Raw genomic sequence first — 20,301 nt, 5'->3', positions numbered from 1 at the left:
TTCTCGGTGGTGGCCCCTCAACTCTGGAACTCTCTCCCACTGGAGATTAGAACTGCCCCTTCTCTCCTGACCTTTAGAAAGCTGGTGAAAACTTGGCTTTGGAATATAGCATTTAATGAGTGAGTCAATAACTCTTGACCACACGGACGGATGGTGTTGAATTGTGATTTCATTCTGACGACTTGGCCTTATGTAATTTATGTTTGTATTTTAACGTATTTTATGGATTAGTGTATTATGAAGTGTGATGTTTTTATACTATTGTTTATGAATCTCTTGTTGTGAACCGGCCTGAGTCCCTCTTTGGAGGTCCAGAAGACCAGGTTATAAAAGCTCTAAATAAATAAATAATAATTAATATTTATTCATGTTGTGAGCCTCCCTGCATCCCTTGGGGAGATGGGGCGGGGTACAAATAAAGTTTATTATTATTGCTATTGTTGTTGTACCGTCAAAAGCTTTTCTCTCTGTGGTTTCACACTGATGTGTCATGAAGGGTTGTGCTGTAGTGATCATAATGTGAAAGGATAATAATAATGATGATGATGATAATAATAATAATAATAATAATAATAATAATAATCACGATCTGTCAATTGCAAAAGGCCACCTTACTTGGATCTACGTGCATCATTCAAAAATACATCACAGAGTCCTAGACGCTTGGGAAGTGTTCGACTTGTGATTTTGTGATACAAAATCCAGCATATAGATCTCGTAAGCTGTGACATGCTGTGCTTTTGTGTTGGTAAAATAATAATAATAATAATAATAATAATATGTATCGGCGAATAATGTGTGCAGATCCCAGTAAGGTGGCCTTTTGCAGCTGGCAGATGGTAATTTTGTCAGCGCCGAGTGTTTTTAAGTGTAGGCCAAGATCTTTAGGCACTGCACCCAGCATGCCGATCACCACTGGGACCACCTTTATTGGCTTGTGCAGCAGAAAACAAGCTTGCTCCCTCCTCCCTATGACTTTTTCTCACATGCTTATATATGGCTATCATGTCTCCTCTCAGTCTTCTCTTCTTCAGGCTAAACATGTCCAATTCTTTAAGCCGCTCCTCATAGGGCTTGTTCTCCAGACCCTTGATCAATGTCACCAGCTCCTTCTGGCCTTTATGTGAAGGACTTGCTAATGTGCTCATGTTTGGACGGCAATGCCAAGCATGTCAAGAGAGAGGGAAGGGGCCTCCGCTCACCTCGGAGGGCTGCCCGGCCCCGACCACGATCAGCTTCCCGTCCTGCAGGCCGACCAAGATGTGGCTCTTCTCCTTCGTCACCGAGACGCTGTGGACGGGCACCTTCATGGCCAAAGGGGAGACGGCGGGACGGAGGCTGGAAGGACAGCAAAGAGGACGCAGGTGAAGCCGGTGATACGGCACGCAAGGTGGACCATCAGAATCCATGGCAATGCAAACAAGTCCTCCATAACACTGAGGAAGGGGGTTAGGACAGATGCCACAATGGTGTCGGAAGCAACTGTGACTCAAAGCATGTGGAGAGAGCTCTCAGAGAGACCAAGAAGTACTCCAAAGGGTTACTTGCTCTATTGTTGACGCTCGGTGCCCAAATATTTCTAGTCTCTATTTCAGGCATGGGCCAACTTGGGCCCTCCAGGTGTTTTGGACTTCAACTCCCACAATTCCTAACAGCCGGTAGGCTGTTAGGAATTGTGGGAGTTGGAGTCCAAAACACCTGGAGGGAGGGGTTCTGATTTCTCTGGGCCTTTCACGTGTTAGATTGAAATTGCAAAGCATTTCTAATCATAGAGAAAATATCAGGTTGTTGTAGGTTTTTTCGGGCTATATGGCCATGGTCTAGAGGCATTCTCTCCTGACGTTTTGCCTGCATCTACGGCAAGCATCCTTGGAGGTTGTGAGGTCTGTTGGAACTAGGAAAAAGGGTTTATATATCTGTGGAATGACCAGGGTGGGACAAAGGACTCTTGTCTGCTGGAGCTAGGTGTGAATGTTTCAACTGACCACCTTGATTAGCATATAATGGCCTGGCAGTGCCTACAGCAAACTTTTGTTGAGAGGTGATTAGAGGTCCTTGTTTGTTTCTTCTCTGTTGTGCTGTTGTAATTTTAGAGTTTTTTTTTAATGCTGGTAGCCAGATTTTGTTCATTTTCAACACAAGTTTGCTCTAGGCAATGTCAGGCCATTATATGCTAATCAAGGTGAAACATTCACACCTAGCTCCAGCAGACAAGAGCCCTTTGTCCCACCCTGGTCATTCCACAGATATATAAACCCTTTTTCCTAGTTCCAACAGACCTCACAACCTCTGAGGATGCTTGCCATAGACGCAGGCGAAATGTCAGGAGAGAATGCTCTAGACCATGGCCATATAGCCCGAAAAAACCTACAACAACCCAGTGATGTTGACCATGAAAGCCTTCGACAATACAGAGAAAATATCGTTTGATGAGCATGTGGTAGTGTTGGAGTTCAGCCTGTGATTGTGTTTCAGGATCAGGGTGCTTTGGATGTGGGGAATGATGTGAATGAGGTTCAAAAGATGAGTTTCAAGATGGCAATGGTTTGGTCAGGGATATTGATGCAGAGAATGACCAGGAGATTCCTGTAGTTTCCCATGAGAATGTCCTTGAGCGGTGTGGGGATGATGGTGTGCTTTCTGAATGGTTACCAGAGAGTTCTCATGAGAGAGAACATGAAAATAGCTCGGCACCTGGCCCAGCTGCAAAAAATTAATGAGCAGGTAGATAACGAGACAAGAGATAGACGAGAAGAGTTCAGTCAAAACAGGAGAGCTGAGCAATGGCTTAGGCGCTCTGCCAGGCTTCGACAGAAAACAATAACAAAGCCTCAAGGAAAAAGAAACCAATTTCTGACTGCTAGTGACCTAGCTAACGAGGGGATAAAAGTCTCAACTTTGGGATGTGTAGTCAGATGAAGCATCATTTAGAATCATGCCAAGTTCTTTTCCTTGTTTATGGAAGCCTTTGAATGTTTTGTGATGCTACCTGAGTCCCCTCGGGAAGATGGAGCAGTATATAAATAAAGTATTATTATTATTATTATTATTATTATTATTATTATTATATTATTAAGCCTTGCTTTAAAGATTCATGCTAAGATATTTCTTGTTCATGGTTTTGATTCCTGGATTTCATGATTGCTTACCCAAGCCTTGGATCAATGTATTCCTGATTTTCTGGATTGTATTAGAGTTGTGTGGACTTAGCTTTTATGGTCTTTGCTGAACTCCACCTTGGACTAATTTGTTCCTGCTTATCTTCTTACCTAATTGGATCTACCAATTTCTTTAAAGTGCTTTTTGCTTCAGTGTTTTTTTTTAAACTTATCTTCAATAAAAGGATTGTTTTTTTTTCCTATTCAACGTGTGGTGTTTAAAGTCACAGGATTATTCCTGTCCTGGAGTGCAACAGGTATATTGATAGCACCTGGGTCATGACTGTGAATGTCATGATGCAATACTTAAGGGAATGTGATAAGAGTCTGAGTCGTAACCATGTGACTGCAAAGGGGTTATTGCAAAGGGGTTGCATCAGACAGTGTCCCTTACTGATTACCTATCAGCAAGTGGCAATATATATAAGGAGGATGACAGAATCCAGCTTTCTCTCTCCTCTGTAACTCAGTGTGAGTATCCACCTATGCCATATGCGATTCTGATTGTTTACAAGTACAAGGAATGAGGATCTGCAAATCCTAATTGTATGTTTTGCAATGGTGAATATTAAAGCTTCTGGATATTTGGGATGAAAACCTGAATCAGTGAGTTTACTAACAGTGTGTAGATAAAGTCAGATGCTGGCAGTTGGACTCTGCTGATAAGACAGTCTGAAGCATGTTTTTTTTTTTTGCTGTGAAAGGACTCTGCTGTATTTTGCTTGCTTCTGGGACACTTGCAATCCAGCTTGCAGGAGTCTGGTCCCATTTGAATCCCGATTCTATAGGTTTATTTATTTATTTGTTTGCAGTATTTATATTCCGTCCTTCTCATCCCGCACGGGACTCAGGGCTGATCACAATGCACATATACATGGCAAATATTCAATGCCATAGACACACAACATATATAGACAGAGACATAGAGGCTATTTCACTTTCCAGCTTCATGAGGATACGCTTTGAATTCTGGCCACCGGGGGAGCTGTGGCTTCACCATCCACTTGTGACACTGATGGAGTACTTCCTCATTCTTTTGTATGCCGCTGGAGAGTTTTATGGTGTTGTAAATTAGTTAAATTATCCTCCCTGCATAAGCGGTACCTAAATTTCCTACTTGACAGATGCAACTGCCTTTTGGGCTGCAAGGGTCGACAGCAAGCTAGATAAATAGTTGGGAGCTTCCTCCGACCCAGGCTGGCTTCGAACTCATGACCTTTCAGTCAGTAGTGATTTTAATGCAGCTGACTCCCAACCAGCTGCATCACAACCCAGGTCCATCCCCGTTCAAGTCCAGATCTGGCCTGCTATCCTCTCCAAAAATAGTCAGTCCTTATTTCTGACACATCTCCAAAGTTTATCCAAGCCAAAACTAGGGAAAGAAGGTTACCTCTGGAGATCCCGGATCTGCAGCGAACACTGAATGGTGCCCAGCACCACAAACTCTTCCGTGACGCACATTGCGCTGACCTCCTCGTCCAGGGAAACGGAGGAGAGGTGCTTGCCGTTGACGGAGTAAAGGTGCAAGGCAAACTTGTCCTGGAAGACACACCATAAACAGCACATTTGCAAAGTACGTGTGGAAAGGATCTAGGAGCATATCGGCCACACCATATGGGCCATCTAGTCCAACCTCCTGACATGCACTAAAAGCACCCCCAACAGATGGCCATGAAGCCTCTAAGAGAGATCTACATGAGAGAATTGTGATGCTTGAGAATGAGGCTGGATCTACATTGCCATATAGCTGATGATAAATCAGACTTTTTACAAACCCACCGAAGGACTTTTGCAGTGTTTGTGGCCTTCACTTTTGTGCCGTATTTATATATTTCGTATCAAAAGCATTGCATAAATTAGTAGGTGAACTATAAATCCCAGCAACTGCAACTCCCAAATGACAAAATCAATTTTTTTGGAGTGAAGGACATACATTGGGTTGTTAGGTGTCTTGTGTCCAAATTTGGTATCAATTCGTCCTGTGGTTTTTGAGTTCTGTTAATCCCACAAACAAACATTACATTCATATATATATATATATATATATATATATATATATATATATAGAGTTTCCAGAGCCCAAAGATATTATGAAACAGGTATTGAGAATTGTGTGTTTATACATATTTATACATGTATGTGTATATATGATTTAAAAAATGTGGGGAGAGGCGAGTAAGAAATAAAATTATAATTATAATTTTATTTTGTGTCAAAAGCATTGCGTAAGTTGTTGTTGTTGTTATTATTATTATTATTATTTAGTATAAAACTGATAAAATAGAAAGAGTGCAGGTGGCTAAATATCTTTTGACCAAAAACGGGCAACAGCAATGGCATTGTCTGTAGCCTCCAACAATTCTTCCTCTGTACATGAGGCAGGGCGTAGTGGACAAGCATACAGGTGCGGAGTTGTCTCTTCTGCTCCACAGTCACCCAAAAGCATTGTTTTTTAAACATTTGAAACTTTTGTTCCGTAACACCCCCCCATTGCTAGGCTTAGAGAGCTCCCACTGCTCATCGACAATATTCCTAATGTCTTCTGCCTCCAGGCTTCTATGATACGATCCTTAGGTCCGTCTCACCTTCAGGGAAGCCCTGCCCTCCACGGTGGTCTGGACCACCACCTGCCCCTCGTGCCCTACGGCAAGGTTGGCCACGCTGGCAGGCAGGGCGCTCTCGCAGGGTGGGCGGAAGGACTTCATGAACTGGCCCCTCCGGATCGTGTGCACGATGATGGTGCCATCCTGGATGGGAAGCAGGGAAGGCAGAAAAACACAACAAAATACAGAGTCATACAACACCTGGCTTGGAAGTAGCAACCAATAGTGAAAGGACCAAGGCAGTGACATTTCTGGCCCACCCCCTGTTTGGGTATCAGCCAGGACGCCAACAACTTAAATCAAGAAATAGTTTTCTAAGATCTACAGAGACACTCGCTGGATGTTGTGACTCAGCTGGAACTACAGAGTGCCTCTGATGAGGATGATGGGATTCGGGTTCACAATCTGGTTCAAAATGTCCCAAAATGAGGAACAGGGTGCGGAAGTTCATTTCATATATCAAGACATACATATTTTAAGTGTAACTCCAGCCACCATATATATATGTATATGTATATGTGTGTGTGTGTGTGTGTGTGTGTGTGTGTATATATATATATATATATATATATATATATATATAGTGGCTGGAGTTACACTTAAAATATGTATGTCTATATATATATATATATATATATATATATATATATATATATATATATCTGTATATATATATATATATATATATATATATATATATATATATATATCTGTGTGTATATATATATATATATATATATATATATATCTGTGTATATATAGTATATATATATGTGTGTGTGTGTATATATATATATGCATGTGTGTGTATATGTATGTCTGCATATATATATATATATAAACATAAATATGTATGTGCATGTATATATATGGCTGGAGTTACACTTAAAAATGTACTTGATCCGACTTAAATTCAAATTCAACTTAAGAACAAACGTACAGAACTGAAAAAACTTGTTTCAACTTGGGGAGGGCCTCTGAGTCCCTTAGGGGAGATAGAGGGGTATATAAATAAAGATGATGATGTTGATGATGATTATTATTCAGAGACACTCGCTGGAACGCCCCAGCAAGTGAGAGTCCAAAAGTGGCAGGCTCAAACCCAGAACCTCAACCAATGGCTGAAACCAAATGAGAGACTCCCCCCTGGGCACACAGAGGACTGGGCGGCTTGGAAGGCACTGAACAGACTGCGCTCTGGCACCACGAGATACAGAGGCAACCTTCAGAAATGGGGCTACAAAGTGGAATCCTCAACATGTGAGTGCGGAGAAGAGCAAACCACTGACCACCTGCTGCAATGCAACCTGAGCCCTGCCACATGCACAATGGAGGACCTTCTTACAGCAACACCAGAAGCACTGCAAGTGGCCAGATACTGGTCAAAGGACATCTAATCAACTACCAAACTCACAAATTTTGTATTCTGTATTTTGTCTGTTTGTTTGCTTTGTTCTGTTAGAAATGTAATATAATTGACTGGTTGCTGATGACTCGATAAATAAAATTATTCTTCTAAGACCTGGAGAAAAAAAAAATCAAGTATCCAAAACCAAGCATTTCAGATATAGGAGACTCAACTTGCAGTTTCATTTTTGGCATACCAATTAAGGTAGGAATAACAACCACAATATCTGCAGGGAGCCTGAACTCGGCTTCCCTGAGTTAGAAAGTTATGTATTTGGAAGGGTTGGCTTTATCTTCTCGAGTCTTCCCTACTGTCCAAAGGAAAAGCCCTTCTCCAATGAAGGCTGCAGCCCGGATGTGGTAGGACTCACCTTTGACCCCGACACGGCCATGTCCAGTTCAGTGCTGATGGCGACACAGGTGACCTCCGCGTCGTGTCCGTAGAGGACCTGGATGGGCTTGGCCGCCAGACCGACGGAGAAGCCTCCCTGGGGGCAAAAGGGAAAGGTCAAGGGAAATACAACATTTCCGGGGGGACATTCCTATTCATTGTTGATAGTAAGCATAAGCCAGACAATTTGCTACCAGGAACAATTCAAAGTACTGGCTTTAGCCTATAAAGCCCTAAACGGTTCTGGCCCAACTTACCTGTCTGAACGCATCTTCCCTTATGAACCATCTAGGACGTTAAGATCGTCTGGGGAGGCCCTTCTCTTGACTCCGTTTGTGTCATAAATACGTTTGGCGGGGACGAGAGACAGGGCCTTCTCAGTGGTGGCCCCTCAGTGGTGGCTATGGAATGCCCTTCCTAGGGACATTAGATCAACCCCTTCCCTTTTGACTTTCCAAAAAAAAAGTCAAAACCTGGCTATTCGAGCAGAATTTTGAAAAGGCAGTGTAATTAGACATAGGATTATGGAACAATTGGACTATGAGATTGGATTATGTTTTTACCTAGGAGACAAAATGATTGCTTTTACTATTGTCAGGGTTTTAATTGATGTGTTAATGCTTTTTAATGTTTTACTGTTTTTATGATGTTGTTGGCATTGAACTGTTGCCTTGTGGACCGCCTCGAGTCGCCTATGGGCTGAGAGGGGCGGTATACAAATGCACCAAATAAATCTATCTATGTATATAATAAAGGTGAAAGTTTGTATGCGGCGGACAAAAGTGTGGCGGTGCGACGGGAGGAGTATGTGCCAGCGTTTTGATTGGCCAGCCTGAAAGTTCCAACATTCTGATTGGCTGCCGCAGTGGTGCTATTTGCATATGGTCTCTGATTGGCCAGCTTCAATAGGAGCCCCTGGTGGAGAAAAGAGTTCATGGAAGAAACGGGGACACGAGAAGGAAATTTGCATATGGTCTCTGATTGGCCAGCCTCAATTCCAAGATTCCAAGATGACAAAGAGAGGAAAGGAAAAGGCCAGAGGGGGCTGGGTCAGAGAATTACCAATACAGACTACACTTGGCACACAGAGCCTGCAAGACCGACTCGACATCCTACTGCAAACATGGATGATGGGACTTGCAGTACCATCACTCACATTCTGAGACTGCTGTTAACCTCATTCAATGACTGATCAGGACCAAACTTGGAACATAGACCTCTCATGACCCACATTACGTCTGGTGTGGTTTGGCCAGGGATGGACCATGGATTATGGGACTTGCAGTACCTTTGCTCAATTCTTGAGACCACTGCAACCCTCATCCAATTACCGATAAAGACCAAACTTGGCATACTGAGTCTCCATGACACACTCTACATCCTGGTGCAGTTTGGAGGAGGATGCACCATGGACGATGGAACTTGCAATACCTGCACTCCCTTCCTAAGACCATTACAACTGCCAACAATGATGGATCAGGACCACAATTTACACAGAGAGCCCACATGACCCACTCTACATCCTGGTGCGGTTTGGAAGAATTTGACAATGGATGATGGGACTTGCAGTCACTTCACTCACTTCCTGAGACCACTGAGACCCTCGCCAATGACTGATCAAGACCAAACTTGGCACACAGAGTCCCCATGACCCACTCTACATTCTGGTGCACTTTCGAGGAGGACAGATCATGGATGATGGGACTTCAAGTACCTCCACTCCCTTCCCAAGACTGCTGCAACCCTTACTAATGTCCGATCAAGACCAAACTTGGCACACAGAGCCACCTTGACCCACTCTACATCCCGATGCTGTTTGGAGGAGGACGGACAATGGATGATGGGACTTCAAGTTCCTTCACTCACTTCCTGAAAACAATGACCAATAAAGACCAAATTTGGCATACAGAACCGCCATTACCCACTTTCTCTAATAACCCGGGCAGCGCCGGGTCCCCAAGCTAGTAAATAAATAAACGTCAGTCATGCACATTGCTTGGTCTCACCTGCTGCAGGACCTGCCACACCATGCAAGTGGTGTCCCGCGACCCGGAAATGAGGTAGATTCCACACAGATCTAAGGCCAGGCAAGTGATGACGTCTGGAGCGAGAGGAAAGAAAGAAGGGTCAGCAAAAGCAGGACACAGCCCACAAAACAGCTGCCAATACCTTGCTACCATTTCTCAATGCAAAGAGTCAGCTTCTTAAATGTCACAAGGTCATGTTAGCTGTGCGCCCCCCCCCCCCCCCCATAGAATCTATGGAGGGACCGTTTCCCTTACCTATGTGCCGGTGGATGTGCCCCACAACCTTCCCTTTACTCAGAGAGGTGACCCGCAGGCTGTTGTCCCAATGTCCACCACTGAAGAGGAGCTTCCCATCGTGGGAGACGGCCAGGGTCTTGGCGGAGACCTCCACACCTGGCGCAAAGGGGCCGTACAGGTAGCGCTGCGTCCTGGTGGAAGAAGCACCCAGCCAAGCATTAAGCAACTTTGGAAAAGCCAAGAGAACATTAAGTGTTTTCAAAAACCAATCCGGATTTTCTTTGGCCCAATCGCCATAAGGAAGGCGGGACTAGCAAACTTGGGTCACAAACTGGGGCCAGGCTGTAGCACAGCTGGTTAATCACCAGCTGCAATAGATCACTGCCGACCGGAAGGTGACCGGAAGATTCAAAGCCTGAGTCAGATTGAGCACCCGACTGTTAAGCCCAGCTTACTGTCCACCTAAGCAAATCAAATAATAAATAAATTGGGTAGGAGACTGAGAACGCAACATTCTTGGAAATGTAGTTTGGGAAGACAGAGAATGCAAAAGGCCCTGCCCTAAACTACGTTTTCCAGAATGCAGTGCTCAGCCTCAGAAAACCCCAATGGCATCGGCCGTTTAGAGTCGGTCTAATAGTCTAAATAAAAAAAAAATGTATGTATGTGTGTGTGTGTGTATACACACACACAAATATATATGTGGGTGTGTATGTATATATATATGTATGTGTGTGTGTGTATGTATGGGATTAACAGAACTCAAAAACCACTGGACGAATTGGCACCAAATTTGGACACAATACACCTAACAACCCAATATATGTCCTTCACTCAAAAAAACCCCCTGATTTTGTCATTTGGGAGTTGTAGTTGCTAGGATTTATAGTTCACCTACAATCAAAGAGCATTCTGAACCCCACCAACGATGGTATTGAACCAAACTTGGCACACAGGACTCCCATGACCAACAGAAAATACTGGAAGGGTTTGGTGGGCAGTGGCTTCCCACCAAAATGGAACTGTAGAGGAGAGTCTACTGAACAAGCCAGTATCTGCCGCATACCAGTACTGCCATCTGTTGGGGAGTTACAAAGGTGGAGGCATTACTTTTCATTCAACCCTCATAATAACAAATTCTTCACTAACTATACTTTAGAAACCCCCAGTTTAGTAATGACTTCTCAATCATTTTAGTGGGTTGCATATCCCTAGCAACCAGTCTTTGTGGCAGGCAGGGGCATCCACAAGCCATCCTACACAAAGGACGGAGAGAGAGAGAGAGAAGAGGCACCCGCTTACTTTGCATTGGAGACGGTGGAGTCTTTGGTGAAGCTGAAATAGTTGGAGATGTTTTTGTCATAAGGCAGCCAGCCATGAGTTCCCAGCAGCCCATTGGCACTTACAGTGACCTGCAGGGAAAGAAGATGATGGTTTATCCAATGCTTTTAAATACATTGAGATGTTTCTTCTACTTTTATTAATGTATGTATTTCATATATGGCATCGAATTGTGTCGAGTTGTTCGCCGCCCTGAGTCACCTTCGGGCTGATATGGGCGGGGTAGAAATAGCGTAAATAAATAAATAAATAAATAAATAGAAGACAACAACTCTGGCACAAGCCAGTCAAGGTGGTCCCAGTTGTGATCGGCACACTGGGTGCAGTGCCTAAAGACCTTGGCCTGCACTTAAACACAATCGACACTGACAAAATTACTGTTGTGTCTCAGATTAAGCTTCACCTTGCTCTCAAACACCACCAGACCACAGCTGTAAGAATTATAGTTTATTGTAAAGTTTCCAAAGGAAGGCAAAGGTTAAGTCAATACAAAGTTCCAAAGTTCAGGTAAAATGCACAGTACAATTCCAGAAATCCTTAAGAGAAAATCAAGGTAAACAAGGGTCATGAAGCAGGAAGCACAATCCCTGTGCCAAGCACTTGAGTCCAAAAACAGCACAAAGAAACCCAGGCCCCAAGCCTTCTTTCTTCCAATGCAGGAGCATGAAACTGCTAGCAGAAAGTCACGTTGAAACTGACAGCTGTAAATCGCCAGTGAAAGCCCTAAATACATTTTGCACATCAAAACAAACTAATTTCCCACAATCTACTTTCCCACTGCTCCCTTGACCTGACGCTGACCCAACTTGGCTGCGATCCGCGAGCTCCGTCTCACAGTTTCGTTATCCCTTTGAAGCCGCACCTGGCCCTCCTCCTTATCAGCTGCATTCCTGTCCTGTGAGAACTGCTCCCCTAACTCGACTGAAGGCTGAGAAAACTGTGGCTCAGAAAACTGAAACCCATCAGGCTGCTCAGGAGCCTGTTGAACCACAACAATTACTATCTGCCAGCTGCAGAAGGCCACCTTACTGGGATCTGCTCTGCACGCATTATTCGCCGATATATCACACAGTCCTAGACACTTGGGAAATGTCCGACGTGTGATCCAATACAACAGCCAGCAGAGTGACCTTGTCTGCTGTGGACTCATCCAGTTGTGTTTCAAATAATAATAATAATTTATACCCCACTTTTGGGAGCCCCCAGTGGCGCAGTGGGTTAAACCACTGAGCTGCTGAACTTGCTGACCAAAAGGTCGGCAGTTCGAATCTGGGGAGCAGCAAGAGCTCCCGCTGTTAGCCCCAGCTTCTGCCAACCTAGCAATTCAAAAACATGTGCAAATGTGAGTAGATCAATAGGTACTGCTTTTGTGGGAAGGTAACAGTGCTCCATGCAGTCATCTTGGCCACATGACCTTGGAAGCGTCTACGGACAACGGTAGCTGTTCGGCTCAGAAATGGAGATGAACACCAACACCCAGAGTTGGACATGACTAGACTTATTATTATTATTATTATTATTATTATTATTACCTCGCTTTATCTCTCCAACAAGAGACTCAAAACAGCTTAACATAAAAATATCAGTATATGTGAAATATACAAATATGCAAACACTAAGCAGTAATACTTACTTTCTGGTGTCTGGCATAAACTATTTGGGTAGCTCTTATAGTATTTTGAAATAAAACCATGTTTTTCTTATGGATGCCATCATTTGCTAGTCCCGACAAAAATATCTCTGGCAAAAATGGTATATTCTGTTGCAAAATTCTTTGGATTGTTTCCTTAACAGCTGTCCAATGTGTATGTGTTTATTTGTTTATTGAACCAGGCCTTTCACATCCTATATCTAAATATCACTTTTGGAATGGGTTTAGTGCTCAGGAACCCTACCAGACAAGTGTTGATCACAAAGGAATATGGATTTTGACTCACCAGAACGTCAGGAGACCCCTGAGTCATGAAGGAATGGGCTTGGTTCTTGGGGACCACCGCTTGCACCAGGGGGATGCCATCGCTGATGCCCTGAAAGCAGAAGGAGAAGGAGAAGAAGAGGGAAAAGAGAAGGTGAAAGAGGAGAAGGTGAAGGAGATGGAGGAGTAGATGGAAGTGGGGGAGGAGGAGAAGATAGTGAAGGAGAAGAAAAAGAGGTGAAAGAGAAGGTGATGGAGAAGATTATAGGAGAAGAGAAGAAGGAGGTGAAGGAAGAGAGAGAAGGTGAAAAAGAACAAGTAGAAAGAGAAGATGAGAAAAAGAAGAGAAGGTGGAGAAGAAAAATGTGAAGGAGATGGTGAAGGAGAAAAAAGAAGTTGAAAGAGGAGGCGAAGGAGGAGAAGGTGAAGGAGATGAAGGAGTAGGTGGAAGTGAGGGAGGAGGAGAAGATGGCGAAGGAGAAGGAAAAAGTGAATGTGAAAGAGAAGGCAAAGAAAGAGAAGGTGAAGATGAAGGAGATTACAGGAGGATGTGAAGATCAAGGAGAAGGTGAAAGAAAAGAAGGAGGTGGTGAAGGAAGAGAGAGAAAGTGAGAAAGAACAAGAAGAAAGTGAAGGTGAGAGAAAAGGAAGAGAAGGTGGAGAAGAAGAATGTTAAGGAGTTGGTGAAGGAGAAAAAAGAAGGTGAAAGAGAAGGTGAAGAAGGAGAAGATGAAGGAGCAGATTATAGAAGGATGTGAAAGGTAAAGAGGTGAAGGAAGAGAAGGAAGGTGAAAGAAAACAAGGTGGAGAATGTAAAGAAGGATATGGTGAAAGTGAAAGAGGAGAAAGAGAAGGTGATAGAAAAGGAAGATAAGGTGGAGAAGAAGAATGTGAAGAAGATGGAGAAGGAGGAGGAAGAGCAGGTGGAGGAGAAACAGAAGGTGAAGGTGAAAGTTAAAGAGAAGGTGAAGGAAAATGAGGAAGTAATTGTGAAGGAGATGGTAAAGGAGGAGAAAAAGAAGGTGAGAGAAAAGGAAGAGAAGGTGAAGAAAGAGAAAATGAAGTTGAGGGAGATGATTACAGGAGGATATGAAAGTGAAGATGAAAGTGAAGGAAGAGAGAGAAGATGAAAAAGAAAAAGGAGGAAAAGGTGAAGGAGATAAAAGTTAAGGAGGTAGAGTAGATGGAAGAGTGGATGGAAGTGAGGGAAGAGGAAGGGAAGATGGTGAAGGAGAAGAAAAAAGAGAAGGTGAAAGGGAAGGTGATGGAAAACGAGTAAGTAAAAGCGAAGGAGATGGTAAAGGAGGAGAAAGAATGTGGAAAAGAAGGTGAAGAAGGGGAAAATGAAAGAGAAGATGATAGGAGGATGTGAAGATGCAGTTGGATGTGAAAGAGGAGATGAAAGTGAAGAAGGTGGAGGAGGAGAGAAAATGAAATATAACAAGAAGAAGGGGAAGAAGGAGATGGTGAAAGTGAGGGAGAAGAAAGAGAAGGTGAGAGAAAAAGAAGAGAAAGTGAAAAAGGAGAAGATGAAGGTGACAATTATAAGAGGATGTGAAAGAGGAGATAGAAGTGAGGAAGGTGAAGGAAGAAAGAGAAGGTGAAAGAGAAGTTGGAGAGGGTGAAAGTGAAGAAGAGAAGGTGAGAGAAAAGGAAGAGAAGGTGAAGGAGAAGATTAAAGGAAGATGTGAAAGTGAGGAAAGTGAATGAAGAGAAAGAAGGTGAAAGAGAACAAGGAGAAAGTGAAGAATGAGAGAACAAGGAGGAGAAGTTGGAGATGGAGAACGTGATGGAGGAGAAAGAGAAGGTGAAAGTTAAGGAGGAGGAGAAGAAGGCAGAGGAGGAAATGAAAGAGAAGATGAAGGAGGAGATAGTGTATGAGAAAGTGAAGAAGAAGCAAAACACGTTCTGTCTGACTCTCTGGCTTTGCAAACCCTGTGCCATTCCCACCCGGTGCTCTTTCCTCCGTCCTTTCTTGGAAGGAAGAAGGACTTACTTCCACAAAGAAGGATTTCAGTTCTCCGAGGTTCTCGAAAATGTTGGGGGAAAAGGTGTCCAGCCGAGAGAGTCTCCGGGCGGCATTTTCGGCCGAAAGCCTGGCCAGGTGAGGCTCCTGGGCACGAAAGGAGGGACATCAATGCCTTGGTGAGCAACTCCCCACAACTATGAGTAAACATGGATGCTTTGCGCCAATCCCCCGTTACCTTCAGCAGCTGGCATGGGGTTTGCCCAAAGTTGCTGATGATGCCTTCCAAAGCCTTCCGTTGGGTTTCGTCAGCGATGGCGTCCAAGTCAACGGCTCCTAGAGCAACAGTGGAAGGTAGTAATGTAGTGTCATGGAATTGAAGGAGACCCAAAGGCCATCTAGTCCAACCCGTTATAATAAGTCATAGCAGGATCAAGTGTGTGTGTGTTAAAGAAAAACCTTATGATGTGAATTATTATGTGCACCTGGTAATGTAGGTCAGCCAGCATGTTTGAGCCACAGCCGATGGGGTATAACTGTATGGATTTTAGAATACAGTTTGGAGAATCATAGAATCAAAGAGTTGGAAGAGACCTCATGGGCCATCCAGTCCAACCCCATTCTGCCAAGAAGCAGGAATATTGCATTCAAATCACCCCTGACAGATGGCCATGCAGCCTCTGTTTAAAAGCTTCCAAAGAAGGAGCCTCCACCACACTCCGGGGCAGAGAGTTCCACTGCTGAATGGCTCTCACAGTCAGGAAGTTCTTCCTCGTGTTCAGGTGGAATCTCCTCTCTTGTAGTTTGAAGCCATTGTTCCACGTCGTAGTCTCCAAGGAAGCAGAAAACAAGCTTGCTCCCTCCTCCTTGTGGCTTCCTCTCACATATTTATACATGGCTATCATATCTCCTCTCAGCCTTCTCTTCTTCAGGCTAAACATGCCCAGCTCTTTAAGCTGCTCCTCATAGGGCTTGTTCTCCAGACCCTGGATCATTTGCGTCGCCCTCCTCTGGACACATTCCAACTTGTCAATATCTCCCTTGAATTGTGGTGCCCAGAATCGGACACAATATTCCAGGTGTGGTCTAACCAAAGCAGAATAGAGCATGGGGAGCATGACTTCCTTAGATCTAGACACTATGCTCCTATTGATGCAGGCTAAAATCCCATTGGCTTTTTTGCCGCCACATCACATTGTTGGCTCATGTTCCCCTTCCTCTCCACGAGGACTCCAAGATCTTTTTCACACGTACTGCTCTTGAGCCAGGCACTGTCCCCCATTTTGTATCTTTGCATTTCGTTTTTCCTGCCAAAGTGGAGTATCTTGCATTTGTCCCTGTTGAACTTCATTTTGTTAGTTTTGGCCAATCATCTCTCTCATCTGTCAAGATCGTTTTGAATCCTGCTCCTGTCCTCTGGAGTCTTGGCTATCCCTCCCAATTTGGTGTCGTCTGCAAACTTGATGATCCTGCCTTCTAACCCTTCATCTAAGTCATTAATAAAGATGTTGAACAGGACCGGGCCCAGGACGGAACCCTGCTGATGGCACTCCACTCATCACTTCTTTCCAGGATGAAGAGGAAGCATTGAGGAGAATCACCCTCTGGGTTCGTCCATTTAACCAATTACAGATCCACCTTACCGTAGTTTTGCCTCGCCCACATTGGACTAGTTTGTTTGCCAGAAGGTCGTGGGGGACCTTGTCGAAGAAGGCCTTCCTGAAATCCAGGTACGCCACATCCACGGAAGAGACAAATATAAAGCTGATAAAAGTCCAAAAGCAAAAAAGCAGTAACATAAACAGTGTCCAAACATAGGAATAATAACAGCTTGCTGTAAAAATCCAGATGCAATGAAATATTAAATGTCTTCAATAAAAACTGTGAATATAGCCACTGCTAATCCACTAGAAAAACCAAGAAGCCTTGGAGACAAGACCACAGGTATATCCAAAAGACTTGACTTGAAACCAAACGATGCCTGGTCTGAAGGTAATTCCCTAAGAGCTCAATTTAAGCCCCAGAAACTGATTTCTACTCCCCCCAATTTTTGACCTTAATTGCTGAATTTTTTCTGACCTGCATAAACATTGGGTCTCTCTACAGTTCTGGCTAATTTCCAGACAGCGACTGGTCTTATCTATGTCTTCATTAACAGCAGGTGTGAAGCTATCTTGCAGACTTGAGCCTGGAGAAGGGAGTGAACTTTTCTGCAAACTCGAGCCTGGAATTTTCTCATGAGAACTTAGCCTTTCCCCTGACCCTTCTCGATTAGAGTCTGTAGTAACCTTATTGTCCAAAGTGTCTCCATTTTGCACCTCATCCTAACTGCCTATTACAGGGAAAACCAACTGATCCCTAATCCATCTAAAACACAGACATGCGCCTTTCACCTTAAGAACAGACAAGCATCCCGAGCTCTGAGGATCACCTGGGAAGGAATCCCACTAGAGCATTGCAGCACACCCAAATACCTGGGAGTCACTCTGGACCATGCTCTGACCTGCAAGAAGCACTGCCTGAACATCAAGCAAAAAGTGGGCGCTAGAAACAATATCATATGAAAGCTGACTGGCACAACCTGGGGATCACAACCAGGCACAGTGAAGACATCTGCCCTTGAGCTATGCTTCTCTGCTGCTGAGTACACATGCCCAGTGTGGAACACATCTCACCACACTAAAACAGTGGCTGTGGCTCTTAATGAGACATGTCGCATTATCACAGGGTGTCTGCGCCCTACACCACTGGAGAAATTACACTGCTTAGCTGGTATTGCTCCACCTGACATCTGCCAGGAAGTAGCAGCCAATAGTGAAAGGACCAAGGCAGTGACATCTCCAGCTCATCCCTTGTTTGGGTATCAGCCAGCACGTCAATGACTTAAATCAAGAAATAGTTTTCTTAGATCTACAGGGACACTCGCTGGAACACCTCAGCAAGTGAGAGTTCAAAAGTGGCAGGCTCAAACCCAGCACCTCAATCCGTGGGTGATACCAGATGAGAGACTCCCCCCTGGGCACACAGAAGACGGGGCAACTTGGAAGGCACTGAACAAACTGCGCTCCGGCACCACGAGATGCAGAGCCAATCTTAAGAAATGGGGCCACAAAGTGGAATCCACAACATGCGAGTGCGGAGAGGAGCAAACCACTGACCACCTGCTGCAATGCAACCTGACCCCTGCCACATGCACAATGGAGGACCTTCTTGCGGCAACACCAGAGGCACTCCAAATGGCCAGATACTGGTCAAAGGACATTTAATCAACTACCAAGTTTGCAAAATTTGTGCTTTTTTTATCTGTTTGTTTTGTTCTGTTAGAAATGTAATACAATGGTATGGTATGGTTGCTGATGACACGATAAATAAATACCTCATCCTCACTGACATCCAAGACAGGTTCAGAAACATTAGAAGGGGGAAACACTATAACAGATTCAGGGTGAAACACAGGCTGAGTCCCAACAGGATATGCAGGGTATTTACTTACCTTCATAGGTGCAATAATAGAAGACGTTCAATGCTTCCACAGCTGCGGGGCCCCTTTGCTTGTACCCAAAGATTAAGTCGATCCACTCATGTAAATGGGCAGAGACATACTCTGATTCCTGCCAAGGAAACCATATCCGTAAGCATGGATCAGGTGCCATTTCCCCCAAATAACACCACCATGACACATAGGAACAATTATTCTTGCACATTGAACAAAGGCTGAAATTTAGGTGTATGACTAATAAGGGTGCATCTACACTGTAGAGTTAATGCAGTTTGACACTACTTCAACCACCACGTCTCAATGCTATGGGATTCTAGGAATTGTCATTTCAACTTTCTCTGCTTTCTTGACAAACGGCAACTCACATGATTCCACAGCATTGAGCCAAGGCAGTTAAAGCGGTGTGAAACTGCATTCATTCAACATTGTAGATGCACCCATGGAATCATGGGAGTTGCATTTTGATGAGACCCTCCTTGGTAGAAAAGATGCAAGGCCTTTTGAAAACTCCCAGGATTCCATAGAATTGAGACATTGCAGTTAAAGTGGGTTCAAACTGTGTTTGTTCGACAGTGTAGATGCATTCCTGTTTCTCTCCATAAGACACAACAGCAAAACTTGCCAGAACAGTTCAGAGTTGGCAACATAACAACAACAAAGCAAATAATATATCAGATTTGCCCCATTGGCTAGGCCTAACCCCACCTTGAAGGTCCTTCAATCTTACCAGGGCTTTTCTGTGTTTGTGGATAAAGTCTTCTGGGGACTCGGCCCACCGGGGAAGGATGACGTCCCTCACCTTTTCGTTGGAGATCTGGAGGGAGCCCAGGTCAAAGCCTATGAAGAATGAAGGGAGAGATATCAAACTGTAGGGCACTGAGTAAGCCCTAGTTCCATCTGTCTCCCATCTTTTCTCTCACTTCAAAGACATCATATGTTCTATACAAGAGTCTTAAGTTCTCTAGAAGATGAAGGCAAAGGTCAAGGAAAAGGTGAATCAGGAGAAAGGGGAAAAGAAGGTGAAGAGGATGGCGGAGGAGAAAGAAGAAGAAGAAAGCAGAGTAGGAATAGGAGGGGGAGGTGAAGATGAAGAGGAAAGTGAAGTTGGAGGAGAAAAAAAGGAGAAGGGTGAGAAGAAGGAGGAAAAGATGCTGGTGAGGAAGATGGTGAAGGTGGAGGAAAAAGAAGGAGAAGGAGGAGGTGAATGAAGATGATGGTGGAATGGATGGTGAAGGCGAAGGTGGAAGAGGTAAAAAGTGAAGGAGAAGATGGTAGAGGAGAAAAAAAGAAGGCAGAGGAGGTGAACATCATGGAGAAGGAGAAGATGAAGGCAAGGGAAATAGTAGAGGAGAAACGTTGGAGGAGAAAGAAGAGTGAATAGGAGGAGAAGATGATGGTGAAGGTGGAGGAAAAAGAAGGTAGAGGATGAGAAGAAGGTGATGGTAAAGGAGAAGGTGAAGGAGAAAGAAGGTGAAGTAGGTGGATGAGAAGGAGGTGAAGATGATGGTGAAGGAAAAGAGTAGGTGAAGGAAAAAGAAAGTGAAGGTAAAGGAGAACGAGAAGGTTGAGGAGAAAGAAGAAGGATTATGATGAGGTGAAGATGATTGTGAAGAAGATAGTGAAGGTGAAGGCGGCGGTGAAAAGAAGGAGAAGGAGGTGAAAATGAAGGTGGGAGAGATGATAGAGGAGAAAGAAGTTAAAAGTGAAAGAAAAGGTGGAGGAGATAGGTGAAGGGTGAGGAGGTGAAGATGATGGAG

General features: G+C 44.1%; 1 protein-coding gene across 1 annotated transcript in view; it reads right to left on the bottom strand.

Moving 5' to 3' along the window:
• Nucleotides 1-20,301, bottom strand: part of NBEAL2 (neurobeachin like 2) — a 248,250-nt gene that overhangs the window by 2,914 nt on the left and 225,035 nt on the right. The window contains exons 43-54 of the mRNA XM_060782698.2: nt 19,272-19,381; nt 18,539-18,656; nt 15,284-15,381; nt 15,076-15,192; nt 13,102-13,191; nt 11,126-11,235; nt 9,842-10,014; nt 9,566-9,660; nt 7,540-7,656; nt 5,744-5,905; nt 4,549-4,697; nt 1,203-1,338 (exon numbers count right to left, since the gene is read on the bottom strand). Of these exons, the coding sequence (XP_060638681.2) occupies nt 1,203-1,338; nt 4,549-4,697; nt 5,744-5,905; nt 7,540-7,656; nt 9,566-9,660; nt 9,842-10,014; nt 11,126-11,235; nt 13,102-13,191; nt 15,076-15,192; nt 15,284-15,381; nt 18,539-18,656; nt 19,272-19,381 (1,475 nt within the window). The remainder of the gene's footprint in view (nt 1-1,202; nt 1,339-4,548; nt 4,698-5,743; nt 5,906-7,539; nt 7,657-9,565; nt 9,661-9,841; nt 10,015-11,125; nt 11,236-13,101; nt 13,192-15,075; nt 15,193-15,283; nt 15,382-18,538; nt 18,657-19,271; nt 19,382-20,301) is intronic.

This window comes from Anolis sagrei, chromosome 6 (genome assembly GCF_037176765.1).
Source record: "Anolis sagrei isolate rAnoSag1 chromosome 6, rAnoSag1.mat, whole genome shotgun sequence".
Lineage (NCBI taxonomy): Eukaryota > Metazoa > Chordata > Lepidosauria > Squamata > Dactyloidae > Anolis > Anolis sagrei.
Note: the sequence above shows the minus strand (reverse complement) of the source record. Positions and strands in the feature narration are given on the sequence as shown.